Source organism: Henningerozyma blattae, chromosome 2 (assembly GCF_000315915.1).
Source record: "Henningerozyma blattae CBS 6284 chromosome 2, complete genome".
In the NCBI taxonomy this organism is placed as follows: Eukaryota; Fungi; Ascomycota; class Saccharomycetes; order Saccharomycetales; family Saccharomycetaceae; genus Henningerozyma; species Henningerozyma blattae.
The window spans coordinates 333,356-353,916 of NC_020186.1; the positions used below are offsets into that span (position 1 = coordinate 333,356).

Sequence of the window (20,561 nt, forward strand, 5' to 3'; positions counted from 1 at the left end):
CTCTCGAGAGTGTTCTACTATATATATAAGCATAAACGTATTTATAACTTGGATACATAGAGTAATAATATTAATCAATTTATTTTTTTTGAATAGTTTTTAATTAGAATGAGTTGTTAAAATTACAATTATTTTATTAATATTTGGATATAAAGATGGATATTATAAAGAAGAAGGTATGGAATTTTATTTCCTTTAATCTAAATAATTCTAAAAAACGATGGGAGAATGTTTTTTGTTGTTGTTTTTTATTTTTTTCAATGCATTATAAAGTGGATGATAAAAATTAAATCTAACGAAAGCAAATAAGATTTTTATCAATTTGCTTCAACAGTTGGAATTGAGGCAGTAGCCACAGAATTTTCAGATTCTGCGGCTGCATGATTTGTTTCGTCTCTTCTAATGATGATATCGAAAGTTGGATTACTACCATCACCATAATCTTTAATAGCAGCATCATCTTTATGTTCGGCTTTTCTCAAAGCATCGGTAAATTCTGTTAAGTCCCAAGAACCATCTTCTGTTATATCGGCATTAGAAGAGCCAATATTCTCTTTAGCCAATTTTAATATGATTTCACGACCATTTAATTTCTTATGATTTTTCATTTCAGCATATAATCTTTCAATAATATGATTTTTTTTCCATTCAGCAAAATTTTCTACAGTGATTGGAGTCAACTTGGTTTTATCTAATTTACCTCTTTCAGTTTCAATGAATTCTTCTAAAGTAATCTTTGGTTGATTTTCCAATGCTTCTCTCTCTAATCTCTGTTGTTCTTTAGTCTTTAATATGAAACCTTCTGGTAAGGAATGTCTATACATACATTTATCACCGTTATTGGGACAGACCCAAAACCAACCGTACTTACCATTTTCCACAGCTTCAATGAAATATTTACAAACTTTATCTGTAGTAGTCTTTGGATTACCATGTTTGGATAAAATAACACTTCTCAATTTTTCTTCATCCCAGCTATCCATGGTATCTTGTTCTTTTTCATCTCTAGTATCTTGATATAAATCTCTCTTTGCTACTTTTCTACCAACGTTCAAATCATGAGAAAATTTACACTTGGCACCTTTATTACAATTCCCTAATTTGAATAAAGCACAAACAACGGTCTTTGGATCCACCCCATTTTGAACTTTTTGGTCCATAATCGGATTGAATAAAGCTCTTCTTTCAGCTTCTTGAGCTTCCTTTAATTTCTTTTCTTCCAGTTTCTTACGTTTCAAAGCATCTTTATCTGGGTCAGCTTGGGATTGCACTTGTTTAATATACTTTTGAACTTTGGTGGATCTATTTTTATTTTTCATACCAAATGTCTTGTCGACATTATCTTTCTTCTTAGCTGGTTGTTGAACTTGTTTCTTCTTGGATTTTGGAGGCATCTTTACAAATTTTTTTAGCTCGGTTGGTTGCAATTACTTTAAAAATATGATGTCGAATACTACGTTGAAACAAAGTTTTTAAAACACTAACCTTTTTTAAAACTCATATGTAAATAGTATAATAATCGGTATGATTTTTGAATAATTTTCTAATTAGGCCACAACTCATCGCCCGAACATCACTTTAGACGGCATGAAAATTCTGAAATTTTTCATTTACTTTTTTTTTAAAAATTATTTTCCATCCTTGGTCTTGGCCGCGCCACAAAATTACAAGGAAAAAAAAATTAAAATAAAATAAAAAACACGTCAGATATATATATATACTGTCACTTATTCCACGTCACTAGATAGGATTACAAAATTCACATGTCTCGCCATATAAAATAGTTTAACAAATAGTCTTGTCAAAACATAACACGTTTGTCTTCATTGATCTTACCACTTGTTTGTTACTACTACTCACTATTGTCTTACATTATTACCACTTGTACAATTACTACACCCTCAAAATAATCTCTTTCGTTTAAAAAAACACTTTACAGTAACCTCATCTTATTTCAAAAATTGACTTTTTGGCTATTACAGCAATCTATTTGCAGATTCGGAATGTTCTGTTCTTCCTGCCCATTGTGTAACACTGCCTGTTTTTAGATAGCATATTACTTTTAGTGGCAATTTTCAGTCCCGCCAACACCCCCTGGCCAGCCCGACTAATTACTAACTCGTGATTGCGGAACAACGGAACATTCAGTCCTCCCAGATTTGGAATTCTGCAACCCGCGATGAGCTAAAGATTGGCTCGCCATTTACAGGCTTTAAGGATACCGTACAAACAAGGTATAGAAAGTAAAGAATGCTTATCAATACATTTTATATTTTAAAGACTTTGTTATTTGTAGTTATACAAATTGTTGTTTGGTAATTTGTTATTGAGCACTTTGTCATCTATTATTTGACGAATTGTATCTGTTGTAGGCATATATAAGCACATACATTTTGGATATCAAGAATTCATATTCTAATTGTTCCCTTTTCTCCACAACGTTGTTTCCCCTATTTAATCTCCTTTTTTTGCCGGTTTGCTTTCTACCACTACAAGATTATTAATTAAAGCTTCTACCGTCCCAATTTCTACTTCTTCACTCTCTCAAAGATATTTCTCAAACACTTTTAATACTTTTAATAGTTATCATAATACTAATACAATGACTACATCATTCTATGAGTTAACTCCAAAGGATAACAAGGGTCAACCTTTCCCCTTCACTCAATTGAAAGGCAAAGTCGTCATGATCGTCAACGTCGCATCCAAATGTGGTTTCACCCCACAATATAAGGAATTGGAAGATTTATACAAGGAATACAAGGACAAAGATTTCATTATCATCGGGTTCCCTTGTAATCAATTCGGTAATCAAGAACCAGGTTCTGATACTGATATTGCCAAGTTTTGCTCTTTGAACTATGGTGTTACTTTCCCCGTTCTCAAGAAAATCGACGTCAATGGTGTCGATGAAGATCCAGTTTATACTTTCTTAAAGGATCAAAAATCAGGTTTATTGGGTTTCAAAGGTATTAAATGGAATTTCCAAAAATTTTTGATCTCTAAAAATGGTGAAGTTTTCCAAAGATACTCTTCTTTAACAAAACCTAAATCAATGGAAGATGACATTAAAAAATTGCTTGCTGAATCTCCATCTTCTACTTGAGTTTTCAAGTGTACTACTAATAAAAAAAAAAAATAAAGAGAAAATTATCTAAATATAGCTCGATTTATATATATATATATATATTCTAATTCTTACTACTCCTTCTTTATTTTTAGTTCTTTGATTAATTCTGTTAATTGTACAATTGTTTTATTCAATTCATCGATTTTCTTTTCAGTAACTTTATTCTTGGCTTCTAATGACTCATATAACTTATAATTCTCCCAACCCCAACCATTTTCATAACCTTTTTCTACTGGTTGGATGGCTTTGTTGATTCCCTTGTACCATTTAGTCTTGTTGATACCAAATTTTGGATCAGCAGCTTCAGCTTCTCTTTGAATCTTGATGGCAATATTGTTTCTCAAATTGGTGGCCTGGATGATAGATTCCTCAGCATGGCTAACCCGAGTGATTGTGGCACCATTTTCAGTAACATCTGTAGTACTATTACTTGTACTAGCCATACTTTCTTCAGCAAGTCCAATTAAACTTGAATCATTATCTAAGTAACCATCAGTTAAATCCCAAGCGACATCAATTTCATTGGCATCATCTGGTAATTTCTTAATACGATTATATTGAACTCTCTTGGCAATTTTAATTTCCTTTATAGAAATATAAAACAAAAATGGGCTATAGATAATAACCATGATGAAATTGGTTAAGTTTTTGTACCATTGATCAGGAACCATTAAAATTTTCATCACTGGTTTAGAGATAAATAATTCAATTAAATTTAATGGTGGAACAAATACATTCTCATCGGGTGCTCTAATAAATCTTAATATCTTTTGTGACATCAACGCCATATATTCATCATCAGAATTATCAGACACTTTTTGATAAGCATTAGAATATAATGCAATCAAGATGTTCAATAATATTGTTGTCACAATGAAACAATAACCGTAGTATAAGATCCCTGCGTACGGTGGTGCAAAATTATCAAATGTTTCATCAAATGAACCAGATCCTAACACCGTAATAATTAGATTGGATAAAATAGATGTGGTAATTTCACGTTTCCCATCAGCTGAATCCAAACCAAGAAACCCTTGTAAAAACCCAATCATGATTAATCCAAGTAAGACGAAAAATATTAATGATTCCTTCATCATATGTTTCAATACAACTAACATGGCACCAACAAATCTTTCAGATTCCAAGTATAACAATAATCTGGACCAAATAAAAGGTGCTGCACAAGCCAGAATTCTATATGAAATTACATCTAATTGTTTATTATCATAGGTAGAATCTGGTGACATTGGCCAATAAATACTTATTATTCTTAAATTCATGGAAACTATAATTATCAGATATAATGTATCATTGAAACAATTCCAAAATTGTAAATATGCCATACCAATGTAGTAAAATTTGAAGAATTCATCCAAAATATAACCAATTGTGAAAAAATATAAAAAGGCTTCAATTTTATCGATAGGTTCAATTTCATCTGATGTCTTGGTGTTGACAATAATTGTATAAATTAATAAGAAAAGTACGGAAAATAACAATTGAATGATATTTTGATATTGTGGAGTTTTAATTCTTTCTGGAGTGAAATGTCTTGAAAATAATGTTGAAGAGATGGAATTTTCTTTAATGAAAATGGTTGGATCGTTTCTACTTTGAACAATCCAACCTCTCCATAACCAATTCAAACATCTTTGGAAACCTGATGAGCCAATAACAATGGTGTAATGCATATCGGTAGCTAGTTCCAAGGCATTAGTTGGCTCTGAATCCACCTCATTTTCATTAATAGTGTAACGATGCAATAACATGTTTAACATCATAAAGTATAAATTCTCACTTTCCTCCTCTTCAATGATAATTTTACATAATTGTTGAGCTACTGTGGAACGCAAATTATATAGTTCAGAATTATGTAATTCTTGAGAAGATAAATCATCATACCAATTAGCAACTTTTAATAGAGAAAATACCAATACTGATTCATATTTTCTCAAACTGTGAGGGTCTGATGGGTCTCCACCACAGGCTTCCCTTGTTAATCTGATAACATTTGCATTTAAAATTCTGGAATGTTCACATAATACTAACTCTTCGTTATACGCAATAGGAATAGCTTTATCAATCAAGTATTTTAAATTTAAAGCAATTCTTAATACCTGACGAGAATTTGGTGGTAAAAAACTTATTTCCTCATAATTCTCCGTGATGCTTACATCACTACTGTTGACTGGGAGTATTGGATCCGCATGATGACCATGATGACTAGACATGGTATTGGGATTTTTAGAATACTGTTATCTTATTGTGAATGTGATAAAAAAAATAATACAATCTAAACAGGGGTTGCACCCATTTTAAACAATATATATACATTAGCTAATCTAATCTAATCAAAACTCTGTCAGTTTCCTGAAAAAATTCCTTTATCCAAGGGTCTTTTATACATGCTGAAAAAATACCCTTCGTTTGAAATTTGGAATGTTTTTTTTATCTCCGCGTGGGGTAGTGCAGGGTTCTTTTATGATTTTTTTCGGATAGCATCTAAGAAATGATTGCACGGATCAACAGGCTTTTTTACTTCTAGGTATTTCAATTTCGTTCACAGAGTAAATTAATTAACAACGCGAAACTAACGCGTTTCATCTTCATATTATATTTTAAAATTATTAATCGTTTATTATGTTGGATAACATGTTCTAAAGTTTGTATCTGGTTCATGCCTGTTATTTTGTTATTACTAGATCGTTATCTCACTGAATCATAAATAGTCGAAATTAATATTACCAGTTGTAACTAACTATATACACCATTTGACTTCTCCTTCTAGTATAAGCAGCTATGAATTTTCATTACCCTGATATCAACTGTAGCAGTTACTCGAGTTAAAATTCTCAAATAATTATTATTTAAGTTAATTGCATTGTTTATCAGGAACAGTATTTAAACCATAAAGTTCCATAGATTTCTAGTCAAAATATTGTCCAAGAGACTGATATATCTTGTTAACGATTCTCCTTCGAAGGCAGTTATCCTTAATTATATAATATGTCTACTGTTAATCTTCTACAGGGTTTACTGCATCAGCAATCTATTCCTTAACTAAACTAGAAAAGAAAAAAATCAAGGAGTAAATTTATTGGCCTCTTCTCGGATAATAGTGTAAGTAGTTTGTACTACTGGTAAAAATCACTTACGGTACGTTAGAATATAGAAAGCAAGACATTCGATAATATATCATTAATTAATAATCCTATCCTACATTTCAAGAGTAGTTAATCCATTAATTTTATGTACTAGTTCGGAGAAGATGGATATTTTAGAAGTACCATCGGGATATCTTGTACAATTCAAAGTGTGTGACAAAAAAAAAGGCACGGCTAAGGTTACCCTAGTTGAAAGTAGTAAATATAACTCTTTTTTTTAGTATTATTTATAAGGTTTTAACACTAAACTCTCAAAACCAAGGTAATATAACGATATTAATCAGTACTAAATATATTTATTTTGTTGCTATGACTCTTTTTTCAGTTGAGCAAGAATTTGGAAAACTTAGGATCAGTTTCGGAGTTTTGAAGAACGGTGAAAAAGGGAAAAATCGTGACTGAAAAATTATTTTAGAATTTAATATGTTAAACTAGTAATTTCTGAATACACACAATATTTAAAGGTCACAAAGTTATTTAGAAAAAAACTATAATCCCTTAGCATCATCCTATCCTTAGTGAAAAATACAACTAAAAGGTAGTCAATCTATCAGATGGGGCGTTTCATATTTTCAAAAGTCCTTAAAAGATATCAGCATTTAAACCAATTACCATTTCTACATCAATACCAAATACGGACAAGCTTAACCCAGCTGATACAAGATTATTCACATAAATCTATTCCTAATATTGATTATGCATATTTAACGAATTGGAATTCTTCTATTAAACCGCATAGTAATGAGCAGTATAATTTGAGTATTAACACGATATATTCTTTATTAGTCTATGTTTGCAGAAGGTTAAATTCTATCCATAATTTACCTTATATTGTAGTAATAAATCCATATATTTCAAACAATAATTCAGTATATTTAAAATCTCTGGAGTCTCTACTCTCCTTGGAGTATCCCTATCAATTACAAGATGATAATGCAGTTCGAAGGGTATTGAACGAGTTCTTAGATGATCATCAAGATAGTATAATGGAATTGGCAACAGGGTTTAAAGAAGTCGGCGAGTTTTATGATCGAAAAAGTATAAAAGAATTTTTAGATGCTCATTTAAAAGATCGAATAATAATGAAGTTATTGGCAACTCACTATCTAAAATTAATTGAAAGTGATGACAATGGAGAAACTAATACAATAATAGATCCGTCGAGTGTCTCCCATAAAGGTATAGGTGTAATCAACACAAATTTTAATGTTAGTGATCTGGTAAATCAAGTTTCAGAATACGTGGGTGATTTAACAAGGTTAGAATACGATAGAGCTGTTCCAGTACAAGTTGAGACAAATGACAATAACCCAGTAGAGTTTAGCTGTATTGGTGCTCATTTGGAATATATTTTAACTGAAGTACTAAAAAATTCATCATTAGCACAAATAAGAAATGGTAAAAGTGATGTCCCTATTATGGTACAAATTACGAAAGGAAATTGTGGTGAAACTTTAAGCATTCGTGTAAGAGATCATGGTGGGGGCATTCCTCCGGAGCGTGAACCTTTTATATTAGATTATGCTTATACTTCAGAAGTAAATAAGCATGAAGGTGATCCAGCTACACAAGTGAATCAAGTTAACGCTGATGTTCCAAGGGTTGCAGGATTAGGATTTGGGTTACCACTGTGCCGAATGTATGCAGAATTATTCGGTGGATCTCTAAGTATTCAAAGTCTTTGGGGGTTAGGCACTGATGTCTATATCATAATAAAAGGAATAACAAATTTTAAGTAAAGAGAAATATAAAGCCAAAGTAAAAAAAAAGAAAAAAAGAAAAATTAGCAAACGATTTTTTTATTTTTCACACTTTGGTATCATTTGTGACATTTCTTTTAATTATGATTAACATTAGTCATGGAATTTGACCAGCGGTCGAACTGTTCAAAATATTGTTGCTCATAGTTTAATTCTTAGTTAAGTAATCTGTTTGAATAATTATTATATTATTGTTATAAAAAATCTCCTTGCTTCTTTCGAAAGGGAATATATAATATATACAGGATATACAATGAACAGTTATAAACTTTTGGGATATTTTCGTGGTAATTTATACTCCAAAAAATGGACAGATCCACCATCAACGAATTGATGGTCTGATATTAAAATAGAACCTATCACATCCTAATACCTTCTTAATATCACTACTTGGGTATTTTTAGTAGTGAGACCACGTATGCTTAATGCATGATGGATTATTTATTATATTAAGTTCTTTAGTTGTTGTATAAAGCCACAATTACGACTAAATTCATGCTTTATTAGCTGTTAACCCAAACCCACGACTTATGACACATAATGCCACAGCTCTGACAGAATTTTATTTATTTCTTTCTTCGTTTAAAAGTTTTCATCTTAATACTTGTTTAATTATTATTTATAATTTGTTTAGAATATATCAATTCTTCAATAAACCGACATTAAAAAAATTTAATTATATTAAAAAAAATCAATAAATCAATAAATTCACGGTATACATATATGCCCCACTGGTTTTATGTTCAATTACTCCATTATTAAGGTATGAATATTAAAATCTTAAATAAAATTTTATAAATATTTACTAGTAAGAATTAGTATTCTTTTTTATATGAATAAAATCTGTATATATACAGGAAAAAGATATGTCTAGAAATGAGATACATTCTTAGATGGTAAAAAGGTAATATCACGGTGAACTTTAGATAGCAAACCTATACTTTGAGCGCGTCTAATTGCCTTTGCTAAACGCTTCTGATCACGCTCCGAAAGACCAGTGACTTCTCTTGAAAGTATTTGTCCTGTAGTAGACAAATATTTTGATAATTGCTCTGGATGTGTATATAAATCTGTCATATGGATTCCATTATGAGACGAATTGTTCTTCCTTCTATTTGCAGAATTAACTGCAGCGTTTTTACGATCTAATCTGATACGGGCCATAGATAAATCAAATGGTTCATAGAGCTGACCTACTTCGAAATGTTTTACTAGACCTCTGTCTACACGCTTAGTTATTGTATTGAAGTTAGTTTTATTATTTTCATTTCCAGAAGATGGATTGAATATTCTAGATTGCAATAATGTACGTGCTGTAGAGAGCTGACGAGTTAAAGTTAGTTTATTCATGCTTTAGATTGAACAATGTTTCCAATATATACGTGTGCTACCTTTACTGTCTAAGCTATGTTTTTTTTATTTCCAAATTGTCTTTAAATGGGAGTTTTTTTATAGTTATTCTAGAGTTACTTTATAACTTAAACCAGTTTTCGGCTTATTTAAAAACGGGTGCAATGAAGGAATACATTCCATGAAACATTGAATAAAGATATATAATTGACATTAAATATAAAAATTACGGTTAAGTATTAAAATTATGGATTTCAATTGACTTATCTTTGGTTCTATTTCATGATTAAGAAAAATAATTTTTTTAAGAAGTCTAGGTCAATATTTCACCCAATAATGAATAAATTCTCTCATCATTGGTATCCCGTCATCACATTATTTTTTCTTGCATTAACCACCTTACTATACTTAAACCAAATAGAGCCGTTACTGTCAATCCCAGTCCCATACTTGCCTTATGTTTCTGGACACATTATTTTAAACAATTCTATTGATCCATTCCCGGTTCCATTAAAAAATAAAACTGAAATTACAAAAGACATATATGTGTATGCTTTCACACTTCCGCATTCTCAAGATATCTTGGGAACAAAACCAGGCCAGTTTATAACTGTTACTTTAAATATTAATGTGACTTCTAATATTACTAGGCCTTATGCTGTTTTGTCATCTGATAAGGGTGAGTTTGAATTATTAATTCAAGATATACACCATGGTGGCCTTTCTACAATTATTAACCATAGAGAAATTGATAGTATCGCATATATTAATGGCCCTTATGGAAATTATAAATATGAACAAAATTTTAGAGAAAGAATTGGTATTGTTGCAAGTAGTACTGGGTTATCTGCAGTGATGCCAATAATTCATCAAATCGTTTATGACAAAAATGACACAACATATGTTAATATAGTATATTTAAATAAAAGTGGAAACATTCTCTTAAAAGATAGACTTGATGGATTAGTAAGAGAGGCAGAAGGTAAATTAACGGTGACCTACGTCACCGATATCTCTGATAATTTATTAATTGAAAATTTCAATTGGAAAGATGTTACTAGTAAACAGCTATTAATTTGTGGTTCTCCATTTTGGGAAGATAAGATGATTGACAAATTTGTCAATCTACTCGATTTTGAGAGACCAAATGAAAGAAACATGCAGAATGAAATATATTTCTATTAGATATTGACTGCACTTAATTTATGAAACCCTTCTTAACTATTTGCTGGAATATGATTATATCATTTTGTATTAAGTGGTAAAAGACTTTTTATCACGTGACATATTGTTTAAAATGTGTTTTTCTTTTTATATCGAAAAACACTATTTAAGAAATATATTCATTTTAGTTATAGTATTTACTATATATTTCTAAATAAAGTAATCGTCTTTACATCTTAAACACTGTATAACAATGTCTAACACTCTTGAATCCCAGTAACATCAAAATTCATTATTTAATAATGTCAGCCTCTCTACATTTCCAGTATCTTTATATTGTGGACACGTGGTTTCTGAGGTTGGACTTCAGAACATGAGTACCTTGTCTGGCACGTTAGTTATTATTGGAATACAAAAAAATACAAGAAATAAAGCTCGCGTGGCGTAATGGCAACGCGTCTGACTTCTAATCAGAAGATTGTGGGTTCGACCCCCACTGTGAGTGCTTTACTTCTCTCAATTTTCCCCGATAGTTTAATGGTTAGAATGGGCGCTTGTCGCGTGCCAGATCGGGGTTCAATTCCCCGTCGAGGAGATTTATTATTTTTTGCAAAATTTTGGATGGTAGTCACGTGAGTTTCATTGAATTGCCAACCTGCATTGTTAAAGAGTACCCACTTTAATAATTAGGGCATAATCTAAAACTATTCAGGAGTTTTGTTCCAATTATACATGTTTGTTTTTTACTCTTTGATAAAATAAGAGAATATATATATATAGGAAAGAGCTAGTTATCGTCTATACTACTCCAAAATCTAGCTGTAGTTTACTGACATCGCTATGATAAGACAGCTAAATAGGAAATATTCCCTAGTTTTTACTAGACTTCTTCACACATACCGTGAAAACGAATTTTGACAGCATTGTTCAAAATAGGAAATTTACTGTAAATAAAGAGATTGCTTGTTTTTTAAAAAAATTCGGCAAAGCTAAGCATTCTCTCATACGGGTTTAAAAAAAATCTATATTTTGTTATTTATAAGGACGTTTTAAAGGGAGAATGCCAAAAGCATTTTGATTGTATAAGACAAAACAATTTTGAGCTAATCAGTTAAGTAGGATAGGCTAAGATATTTTAACTATAGAACATATACAAAATAAATATTACACTCTCTAATAATGTCGTTTGGTAATTTCAAAGCGTCTATGAACAAAAAATTCCAAGAATTGAGTGAAAAGACTAAAGATTCTGCCTGCATTAGCACAAACTTCTCAACGTAGAATGCAAGAAAAATTTGGTCAAGTAACTGATATTTCTCCCTTACCTCAAGAATACTTAGATTTAGAACAACAAGTTGACTCAATTAAATTAGTATATGACCATTTCTTGAGAATTACCACTGTTTATGAAAATGAATCATATGATTACCCAAAGGATGTTAGAGATTCTATAACCGAATTCCAAAAAACAGCTTCATCGAGAGTTCAAGAACTTCAAACTAAAATTAGTAACAGTTCTGATAACTCACACAGCTCTGGTTCGGTAGAACCAATGAGAACAAGTGTTTCGTCTGTTGGCTCAATAAATAATTATAATCAAAACTCTCCAAGAACGTTAAATAATGCATTGTCAAAAGCTGCTTTATTTGCTGCTGAACAATTAAAAATGGACAAAGATTCCTCTACTGTCTTTCATTCATTCAGTGAAGCTGAATCTATTATTTCTGATGAAAGAATTAAGCAAGATAAGATTATTCAAAAGAGTTTTAATACCGAATTGAAGAATGTCTTAACTAATAGAATCGATGTTGCAAATAAGCATCGTAAGGATGTACAAAACAAGAGATTACAGTATGATATTTCTCGTACCAAGTTGGATCATGCCTCTGAAGATAAGGAAAGCAGTTTAAGAGTTGCTATGGAACAGCATAAGCAAGCTTTTGAACAATCTATTGATGATGCAATAATCATGATGCACGAAGTTATTTCTCATTCTAACTTCATAACAAATTTGAATGAATTAGCAATGGCCCAATTAGAATACCATGAAAGAAGTTTTAAAGCTCTTCAAGATTTTATTACTACGATGACATACAGTAATTCAGCCTCATCTACTGCACATTCAAATATTCAAATTAATCATTTATCCAGTGGTACTGTAGGTATTCAAATGGAAAATTTGGAAGATTCAGATAATAATGCTGATAGTGATAACTTAGATAAACCACCAAAAATGCCAAGTAGACGTAACATCGAAGAAGAACATCCACCAAAGATGCCACCAAGACATGCTACTGGCAAACCTGCAATTCCAGTTTCTGCAACATCTACTTCAATTACTGCTTCCACAAAAGATTCGTCAGTCAATAATTTGACAAATAAAGTCGAAGGTATTACTCTAGAAGGAGACGTCTCTGATCTTGATGATGAAGATGTTATGTAATTCTGAATTTTCGTTAACTTTGTTGACTTTGTGTATTTTTAATTCTTTTTTTATTTATTTATGTTATGTTTTTTTTAATGGTTATCAACAAGCTCCACAGATATAACGAATAATCTTCATTTTTTTCTTACATAAAAATGTGAATTATATTGAGAAATAAGTCAACAATGCTAAATAAAAAGTATCGTAAGTACTAGATATGTATAATTTCAATTTTTAATGCTATCTGGCCTTTAGATAATTAATCAACGACTCTGACTAGAAGTTAACTAATTAAATAACAAGCGTTCATCGATGAAAGAGTTATTCGTTTAATCATAAGATTTATTGGAAGATAAGTCTAATGAACCACGTACATTGTATACCTTGTGAAAAAGATGGATAGATATAATTTAGTAAAAATAATATGTATAAATAAATTATTCTGGTGTTTCCACCTAGGTATACCAAATGAGTATTGATAATTTTATATGAGATTATAGTATCAATCTGTTGTGTTTCGGATTAAGTTATAATGGTCAAAAATATGGTACACGCTACATATTCTATCAACTTGTGGCAGGTGGTTTCTTTTTTTTAAATTCACATTGCCAAACAGCATCAGACAATAGCCTAAGAATGTGAATATAAAAGAGGAACAAATGAAGAAACCCTAGAGTTTGAAACACAACAAACGAGTTGAACTTTTAGGTCTAGAGGAAAATATTAACATATTAAATATCATATAACGATACGATATATAGCTTTGAGCTACATAGAACAAATAGATCTATAATAAACAAACTTCAACAATAAGACATACCTCGACTCTACATTACTTCATAGTTTCAGGACAAAAACATATTCTATAACACGTGATTAGAGCAACTTTTTCAAAAAAAGGTCCTACCCGGATTCGAACCGGGGTTGTCCGGATCAAAACCGAAAGTGATAACCACTACACTATAGGACCCGTAATTTTCGAGATTTGTTGTAAACCAACTTTGGAGTACGATACACTTAAATAGTAACTACCAAAACCTAACTTAACAATCTTATTAACTTAACACCAGTTAATCCTTCGAACTTACGAATATAATTGTTGTTCTTTTCAAACTAAATAACTATATGAAAGAACTATAAATTTATGTCTTAAGTCTGAAAAAGCTGGCCTTTAAATACTTTTCAAAGGTCAACGCCAGCTTTTCCATTTTACTTTAATTGAACTGTTTATAAACTTACTTACAAGAGTAGGAGTGCACAGTTTGAGTGATGCTGGCTAAATAGTAGAGATTATGCATCGAACCGATATTCACAGGTATGCAACTAGCAGTTACTCAGTGTTATGTATAATTTCTAGTTAGCAACTTGTAGATGAGTATAAAGTCGATCTCGTCTACAACGAGAATTAAATTCGGAGGGTTGGCCGAGTGGTCTAAGGCGGCAGACTTAAGATCTGTTGGACGGTGTCCGCGCGAGTTCGAACCTCGCATCCTTCATTTTTTTCTCTAATGTGAATTATAGTCACGTGATTTGAGATATTAAAGGTTTATTTATTCTAGATACTATAGGTTTTGATATATTTATAGGCCAACATTAAATAATATGCTTCCAACTTATTAGCAAGTTGTTTTATGTTTTCTTTCGAATATATTTTCATAGAAAAATCAAAATTGAGATCAATACAAGAAAAATATTGTTTAGAAAAAAAACAAAAATTCTTGGTAAAATTGTTTAGAAATACTCTACTAGATAATACATCTAAAACTATTCCCTTATGACCACTATGCTAGGGCTTTCTAAAAAAATATTTTTTTGTTGAATTCCTTAATATTTACTTTTTTATTAAAAATAATAAAGTTTATGCTAATTATAAAACACAAGTTTGCTTAATTATTAAGAAAAATAAAAATAAACTTAAATTTAAACTAAATACCGTTGAGTATTGAATATTGTCGGAACTGTGACATTATGTGTCATAGTTGTGGCTTTGTGTTAAAAAAAATAAAACATGAATTTAGTCGTAATTGTGGCTTTATACAACAACTAATAACAACTTAATATAATTAATAACCCAACATGCATTAAGAATACGTGGCATCACCACTAGAAATACCCAGGTAGTGATATTAAGAAGGTATTAGCATGTGATAGGTTCTATTTTCATATCAGACCATCAATTTGTTGATGGTGGATCTGTCCATTTTTGGAGTATGAATTACCAAGAAAATATCCCAAAAGTTTATAACTATTCATTGTAAAATATTATATATTCCCTTTCGAAAGAAGCAAGGAGATTTTTTATAATAATAATATAATAATTATTCAAACAGATTACTTGACTAAGAATTAAACTATGAGCAACAATATTTTGAACAGTTCGACCGCTGGTCAAAAAATTATTCATACAGATCAATTAACTAAGATAATAAACAATGAGCACAAATATTTTGAACAGTTCAACTGCAGGCCAAATATTACATCCGAAGTAATGCTTTTATACAACCTGCATTTCTTGAATTATAAATAGAACCCATTTTTATATATTGGGTTTGTATTTTTTCGATACTCAGAAGAATAGTAATGAGGTTTCTTGACTTCCAATTACAGAGGTATCATTTTTACAATATGAAAAGCTTTAATACTAAAACAAAAAAGTTTAAAATTTTAATTACATCTTGTTTAAAGCCAGAAATATCCTAAAGTTCGGTATCCTGGCAAACAAATAAGAATATTTTCTATACGAGTTTAGAGTAGGAGAATGATCTGGTAAATACTGCAAGAAAATAATACAAACTCATCTTAATATACGATATGCAAATGTTTCTTGTTAATTATATCAACAAACAGTAGTAACAATTGTTTTTTTTTTTTTTTTTTTTTTTTTTCTATTAAGATTTCCGGAAAAAGTGATGAGATGAGTACGAAAGTGATGAGCTTGAAAATTTTATTAACAATAAAAAAAACAAAACAATAAATGCAAAAAATATAACATAGGAATACAAACAATTAATTAATTGATATTAAAAAAAAATTAATAATACTGGTTGTTAATATCTCATAGTTAGTAGTTGATAAAAATAAAACGTCAAACGATGAGAACGACATCTGATATTGAAGAATCCGATTCTGAAATTGATATTGGACAAAATATTGCATTAAATTCTGATAGTAGTAGTGATAGTGAAAGTGATAATTCCTCTGAAACTGAAGTTCAAGATGAAATTGAATATTCAGATAACCAAGAAGAAGAAGTGAAAGAGGACAAACGTACAGATAAAGAAAACAATACAAAAAGCAAAAATGATTTCCCTCAATTAGATGGTAATGTTGAAGTGGAAAGTGATGATGATGATATAAATGATTATTTTGCCACTACACATCTTGATACCAAGAAATTTAAAAAAGGTAGTTTTGCCAGTTTTGGGTTTAATCGTTTTATTATGAATAATATTAATAAGAAAGGTTATAAACAACCCACTCCAATTCAAAGAAAGACAATTCCATTAATTTTACAAAAAAGAGATATTGTTGGTATGGCACGTACCGGTTCTGGTAAGACAGCTGCCTTTTTATTACCGATGATTGAAAAATTAAAGACTCATAGTAGTAAGATTGGTGTTCGTGGTGTTATTTTATCACCATCAAGAGAAATTGCTATTCAAACACATCGAGTATTTAAAGAATTTAGTAAAAATACGGAATTAAGAAGTGTATTACTTACTGGTGGTGATTCATTGGAAGATCAATTTGGAATGATGATGAGTAATCCGGATGTTGTTATTGCCACACCTGGTCGTTTCTTACATTTAAAAGTGGAAATGAAATTGGATTTGAAAAGTGTGGAATATATTGTATTTGATGAAGCTGATAGATTATTTGAAATGGGGTTTGAAGAACAATTGAATGAATTATTGGCTGCATTACCTGATAATAGACAAAGTTTATTATTTTCTGCTACTTTACCAAACTCATTAGTGGAATTTGCTAAGGCTGGGTTAAAGAATCCTGTTTTAGTTAAATTGGATCAAGAAAGTAAGATTTCGGATAATTTAGAAATGTTATTTTTAAGTTGTAAAAAAGAGGAACGTGAAAGTAATTTATTATTTTTATTACAAGATGTGATTGGTGTTCCTGTGGCAAGTACTGAAGAGATGAAACGATTCCAAACAGATAGTAGAGAGGTTGAAGAGAAAGAGGAGAAGGAGAAGGAGAAGGGGAAGGAGAAGGAGAAACGTGCCAAGTATTACAAGAGTGATGAAATTCCTCATGAACAAGCCACGATTATATTTGTTCCCACGCGTCATCATGTTGAATATATTAGTCAATTATTAATGAAATGTGGGTATCTGGTATCGTATTTGTATGGTACATTAGATCAACATGCTCGTCGTAATCAATTAAGACAATTTTGTTTTGGTATCACTAGAATACTTGTTGTGACGGATGTTGCTGCTCGTGGTGTGGATATCCCATTGTTACCAAATGTGATCAATTATTCATTACCTGGTAGTAGTAAGATTTTTGTTCATCGTGTTGGTAGAACTGCTAGAGCTGGTAATCGTGGTTGGGCATATTCAATTGTTAGTGAAAGTGAATTACCTTATTTGGTTGAGTTGGGTACGTTTTTAGGTAAGAAAGTGATCACGACGGGGATGGTGGAGAAACTAGGTGTGTCGTTTGATAAGATTTCATATAACAAATGGATGGTGTTGGGTAGTGGTCCTCGTGTTGATGTGGAAAGTTTTGGAGATCTTTACAAGAATGTTTATGATCAAGAATTTGATTTACAAATGAGTAAGAAGACATGTGAAAAGGCTGAGAAGTTGTATTTGCGTACACGTGGTGGAGCATCCAATGATAGTGTCAAGAGAAGTAAAGAATTGATTTTACAGAAATGGGATGGTCAGAATGTGAAATTTGGTCAAGATTTGGAACGAGCCAAATTGGAATTGTTGAACAAGTTTGCGTTACGTAAGAATAAAGAGACGGTATTTGAGTTTGGTAAGAATGGTGAAGATGAGATGAGTACGTTGATGAATCGTCGTTGGAAAGTTGTCAAGGGGATTGAAAGAAAGGCCAAGAGAAGACGTGAGATGAAGGAGGAGGAGGAAGGTGGTGTGGAAGAGGAGTTGCAATTTGAGGAGGAGCTGGGGTCTGGGTCGGGGCCGGGGCCAGGGCAGGGGCCGGGGCAAGATCTTGTGGATGCCGGTAATTACAATGGAGTGTTTGAAGATGGAGATGCTATATTGAATGGTCAAACCAAGAAACGCAAGACGTTTAAAGATGAACGATTTTTCTTGAGTCATTATGCAGACCCGAAGAAAGTGGAGAATGAAGAAGTTGTTGATGGGTTTATTAATGCTGCGAGTGAAGCTTCGTATGATTTGAACAATGACGAAAAGATACAGGTGCATAAACAAAGCAGTGCGACGGTGAAATGGGATCGGAAACGTAAAAAGTATGTTAATTTGCAAGGGATTGATAACAAGAAGTATATTATTGGTGAGAGTGGGAGGAAGATTCCAGCGACGTTCCGGTCTGGTAAGTATGAAGAATGGGCTAAAGCCAGGAATATCAACACTCGGAATGTGATGAGAGTTGGGGCAAGAGAGAGTGAGGGAAGTGTTGTAGGGGGCGGACGTGGTGGTGGTGGTGGTAGGTTCAAGCATAAGTTGGATAAGAAACCGAAGATGCCTGATAAGTATAGGGACGATTATAAGAAACAGAAGGAGAAGAACGAGCGTGCTGTGGAGAGAGGAGTGATGAAGGGTAAGCGCGGGTATAAGGATGAGTTGAAGAATGTAGCGGAGATTCGGAAAAACAGAGTAGAGAAGGAAAAGAGACGGGCAAAGAATGGACGGCCCGGACGCGAGCGCCGTTAGGCGAGGCGAAAATTAAACTTGCAAATTTTAAACTTGCGAATTTTGAATAGGCGATATATATACAACACCCTGTAACATACATAGATACATACGCTGTGGTATACACACTACACAATACACAATACACAATACACCGTAGCACACACATGCCATGAGCAACTCGGTCGATGGCAGAGATCCTGTTGCATTGCTATTAGCAATGCATGAACAAGTAGTGCAGATGAGCCGTACAAGACATGAGATCAGTTGTGAGATTAAAGATGTGCCTGGAGTGATACGAGGCGACCGGGGCGACCGGATGTCCAACAATAAGCTGGTAGCGATTGAACGCTTCCGGATTGGCAAACAGATCGAACAACATGAGAAGTATCGCCGTTGTTATGAGCAGTTGCAACGTGTACCACGCAACAGTGTCGAAGAGGTGTCTGTGGCGTCACTGTTTGCTACACGAATAAAAGAGATTGCACCGTTGCCAATACCATCGATTGATATAAACTCGGTGTATCGAGACCCAGAGGAAGAGTACGGCACCAGCATCTCTCTTGACCGATTCTATAACCTTTGGATAGGACATCTGACCAAACGCAAGACTAGCGAATCGCCACCAACACTTGTTGAATTCTACGGCCAAGTGACCAAACAGTTTCTGCATGATCGTTGGATCGATGAGACTGCCTTCCCACCCAGTCTGATTGCTGGCATGCTGGAATATCTTACTGGGTTCCAAGAAAGAGTAGACATAGTGAAGCCCCAAGATTCCTCGGCGGCTATCACTCGTCGATTACGTCGTCACATAGCACTGTCTTCTTCCTCTTGCTCTTCCTCTTCCTCTTCCGCTTCCTCTCCCTCTCCGTGGCCGTTGACATGCATTGTATGTGGACCCAAGAAATTTGCCACCGAACAAGTCTTCCATCACCATTTGAATAGCAACCGCCATCTGAAACGCGAAGCCAGCAGACTCCCCATAATGATCCCGATCCAATCGGTTCGTGAGAAATTACAGACGCTAGCCGCCGAGCTCGCGAGTGGCGCGGCTCGTGTGGAACGACAATTGAACATGACGCCGCAGGAGCGGTTTGCCGAGCATGCCGCCCAGCAGCGGATTCGAACGGCGGTGCAAGGGCGTGGAGGCGGTGATACGACTGCTACTCCGTCGGCAACTCCGTCGGCAACTCCGGCGGCAACCACGCCTGCATCTGCCTCCACAGTAGAAGTCGACGGCCGGCACGTGCCGCGGTGGCTCTACCGCCTGCAGGGTCTGTCGTCGATTTTCACATGCGAGCTCTGCGACGGTCGAGAATTCCACGGCCGGACACGGTATGAGCGGCATTTTACCTCCACACAGCACCGGACACGGCTGGTGTGTCTGGGTGTTCCGGCCGAGCAGCACGTGCAGTTTCGAGGTCTGGGCAAGCTGGACGCTGTGCTGGAATTGCGCGGGGAAAAGCTAGGGAGACTGGAGGAGCAGGAGCCATCTCGGAGCACAGTGGGCCGGGCCAAAGCAGTGGGAAAGGCCGGTGGGAAAGCAGTGGGAAAAGATACCGCACTGGGCAACGACACAGGGCTGTCGCAGGAATGGGCGGCGTTGCTGGAACGGCAGGGCCTAGCGTAGTGGGGCGATAGTCTGCGATAGCCTGCGATAGCAGATCGTCACGCCACCATGGCTTGCCCCGTTTCTTTTGCTGT

The 20,561-nt window shown here is 33.4% G+C and overlaps 9 protein-coding genes and 4 non-coding genes across 13 annotated transcripts; 9 read left to right on the top strand and 4 right to left on the bottom strand.

Annotated features, from left to right (window-relative positions):
• Window positions 1–317: 317 nt before the first annotated feature.
• TMA46 (translation machinery-associated protein TMA46) lies at window positions 318–1,394 on the bottom strand (the record flags this gene model as incomplete). Its single annotated transcript, XM_004178466.1, has 1 exon — window positions 318–1,394. One exon carries the CDS (start codon window positions 1,392–1,394, stop codon window positions 318–320), a length of 1,077 nt encoding a protein of 358 aa, XP_004178514.1.
• A 1,208-nt stretch (window positions 1,395–2,602) lies between these two features.
• Window positions 2,603–3,106, top strand: TBLA0B01530 (glutathione peroxidase; the record flags this gene model as incomplete). The annotated part of the gene is made up of 1 exon (XM_004178467.1): window positions 2,603–3,106. The coding sequence occupies one exon, from the start codon at window positions 2,603–2,605 to the stop codon at window positions 3,104–3,106; it is 504 nt and encodes a 167-aa protein (XP_004178515.1).
• A 95-nt stretch (window positions 3,107–3,201) lies between these two features.
• On the bottom strand, window positions 3,202–5,361 carry YVC1 (Yvc1p; the record flags this gene model as incomplete). The annotated part of the gene is made up of 1 exon (XM_004178468.1): window positions 3,202–5,361. The coding sequence occupies one exon, from the start codon at window positions 5,359–5,361 to the stop codon at window positions 3,202–3,204; it is 2,160 nt and encodes a 719-aa protein (XP_004178516.1).
• A 1,487-nt stretch (window positions 5,362–6,848) lies between these two features.
• PKP1 (protein kinase PKP1) lies at window positions 6,849–8,033 on the top strand (the record flags this gene model as incomplete). Its single annotated transcript, XM_004178469.1, has 1 exon — window positions 6,849–8,033. The coding sequence occupies one exon, from the start codon at window positions 6,849–6,851 to the stop codon at window positions 8,031–8,033; it is 1,185 nt and encodes a 394-aa protein (XP_004178517.1).
• Window positions 8,034–8,924: 891 nt separating this feature from the next.
• Window positions 8,925–9,404, bottom strand: RSM18 (mitochondrial 37S ribosomal protein bS18m; the record flags this gene model as incomplete). Its single annotated transcript, XM_004178470.1, has 1 exon — window positions 8,925–9,404. The coding sequence occupies one exon, from the start codon at window positions 9,402–9,404 to the stop codon at window positions 8,925–8,927; it is 480 nt and encodes a 159-aa protein (XP_004178518.1).
• Window positions 9,405–9,740: 336 nt separating this feature from the next.
• Window positions 9,741–10,589, top strand: TBLA0B01570 (cytochrome b5 reductase family protein; the record flags this gene model as incomplete). Its single annotated transcript, XM_004178471.1, has 1 exon — window positions 9,741–10,589. One exon carries the CDS (start codon window positions 9,741–9,743, stop codon window positions 10,587–10,589), a length of 849 nt encoding a protein of 282 aa, XP_004178519.1.
• Window positions 10,590–11,001: 412 nt separating this feature from the next.
• Window positions 11,002–11,073, top strand: TBLA0Btrna9R. Its single transcript has one exon. It is a non-coding gene; the product is annotated as a tRNA-Arg (tRNA).
• An 18-nt stretch (window positions 11,074–11,091) lies between these two features.
• On the top strand, window positions 11,092–11,163 carry TBLA0Btrna6D. The gene has a single exon. It is a non-coding gene; the product is annotated as a tRNA-Asp (tRNA).
• A 687-nt stretch (window positions 11,164–11,850) lies between these two features.
• TBLA0B01580 (uncharacterized protein) lies at window positions 11,851–13,011 on the top strand (the record flags this gene model as incomplete). The annotated part of the gene is made up of 1 exon (XM_004178472.1): window positions 11,851–13,011. The coding sequence occupies one exon, from the start codon at window positions 11,851–11,853 to the stop codon at window positions 13,009–13,011; it is 1,161 nt and encodes a 386-aa protein (XP_004178520.1).
• An 880-nt stretch (window positions 13,012–13,891) lies between these two features.
• TBLA0Btrna6Q lies at window positions 13,892–13,963 on the bottom strand. Its single transcript has one exon. It is a non-coding gene; the product is annotated as a tRNA-Gln (tRNA).
• Window positions 13,964–14,406: 443 nt separating this feature from the next.
• TBLA0Btrna17L lies at window positions 14,407–14,489 on the top strand. Its single transcript has one exon. It is a non-coding gene; the product is annotated as a tRNA-Leu (tRNA).
• Window positions 14,490–16,085: 1,596 nt separating this feature from the next.
• Window positions 16,086–18,875, top strand: DBP10 (ATP-dependent RNA helicase DBP10; the record flags this gene model as incomplete). Its single annotated transcript, XM_004178473.1, has 1 exon — window positions 16,086–18,875. One exon carries the CDS (start codon window positions 16,086–16,088, stop codon window positions 18,873–18,875), a length of 2,790 nt encoding a protein of 929 aa, XP_004178521.1.
• Window positions 18,876–19,026: 151 nt separating this feature from the next.
• PRP9 (SF3a splicing factor complex subunit PRP9) lies at window positions 19,027–20,487 on the top strand (the record flags this gene model as incomplete). The annotated part of the gene is made up of 1 exon (XM_004178474.1): window positions 19,027–20,487. One exon carries the CDS (start codon window positions 19,027–19,029, stop codon window positions 20,485–20,487), a length of 1,461 nt encoding a protein of 486 aa, XP_004178522.1.
• Window positions 20,488–20,561: the final 74 nt, after the last annotated feature.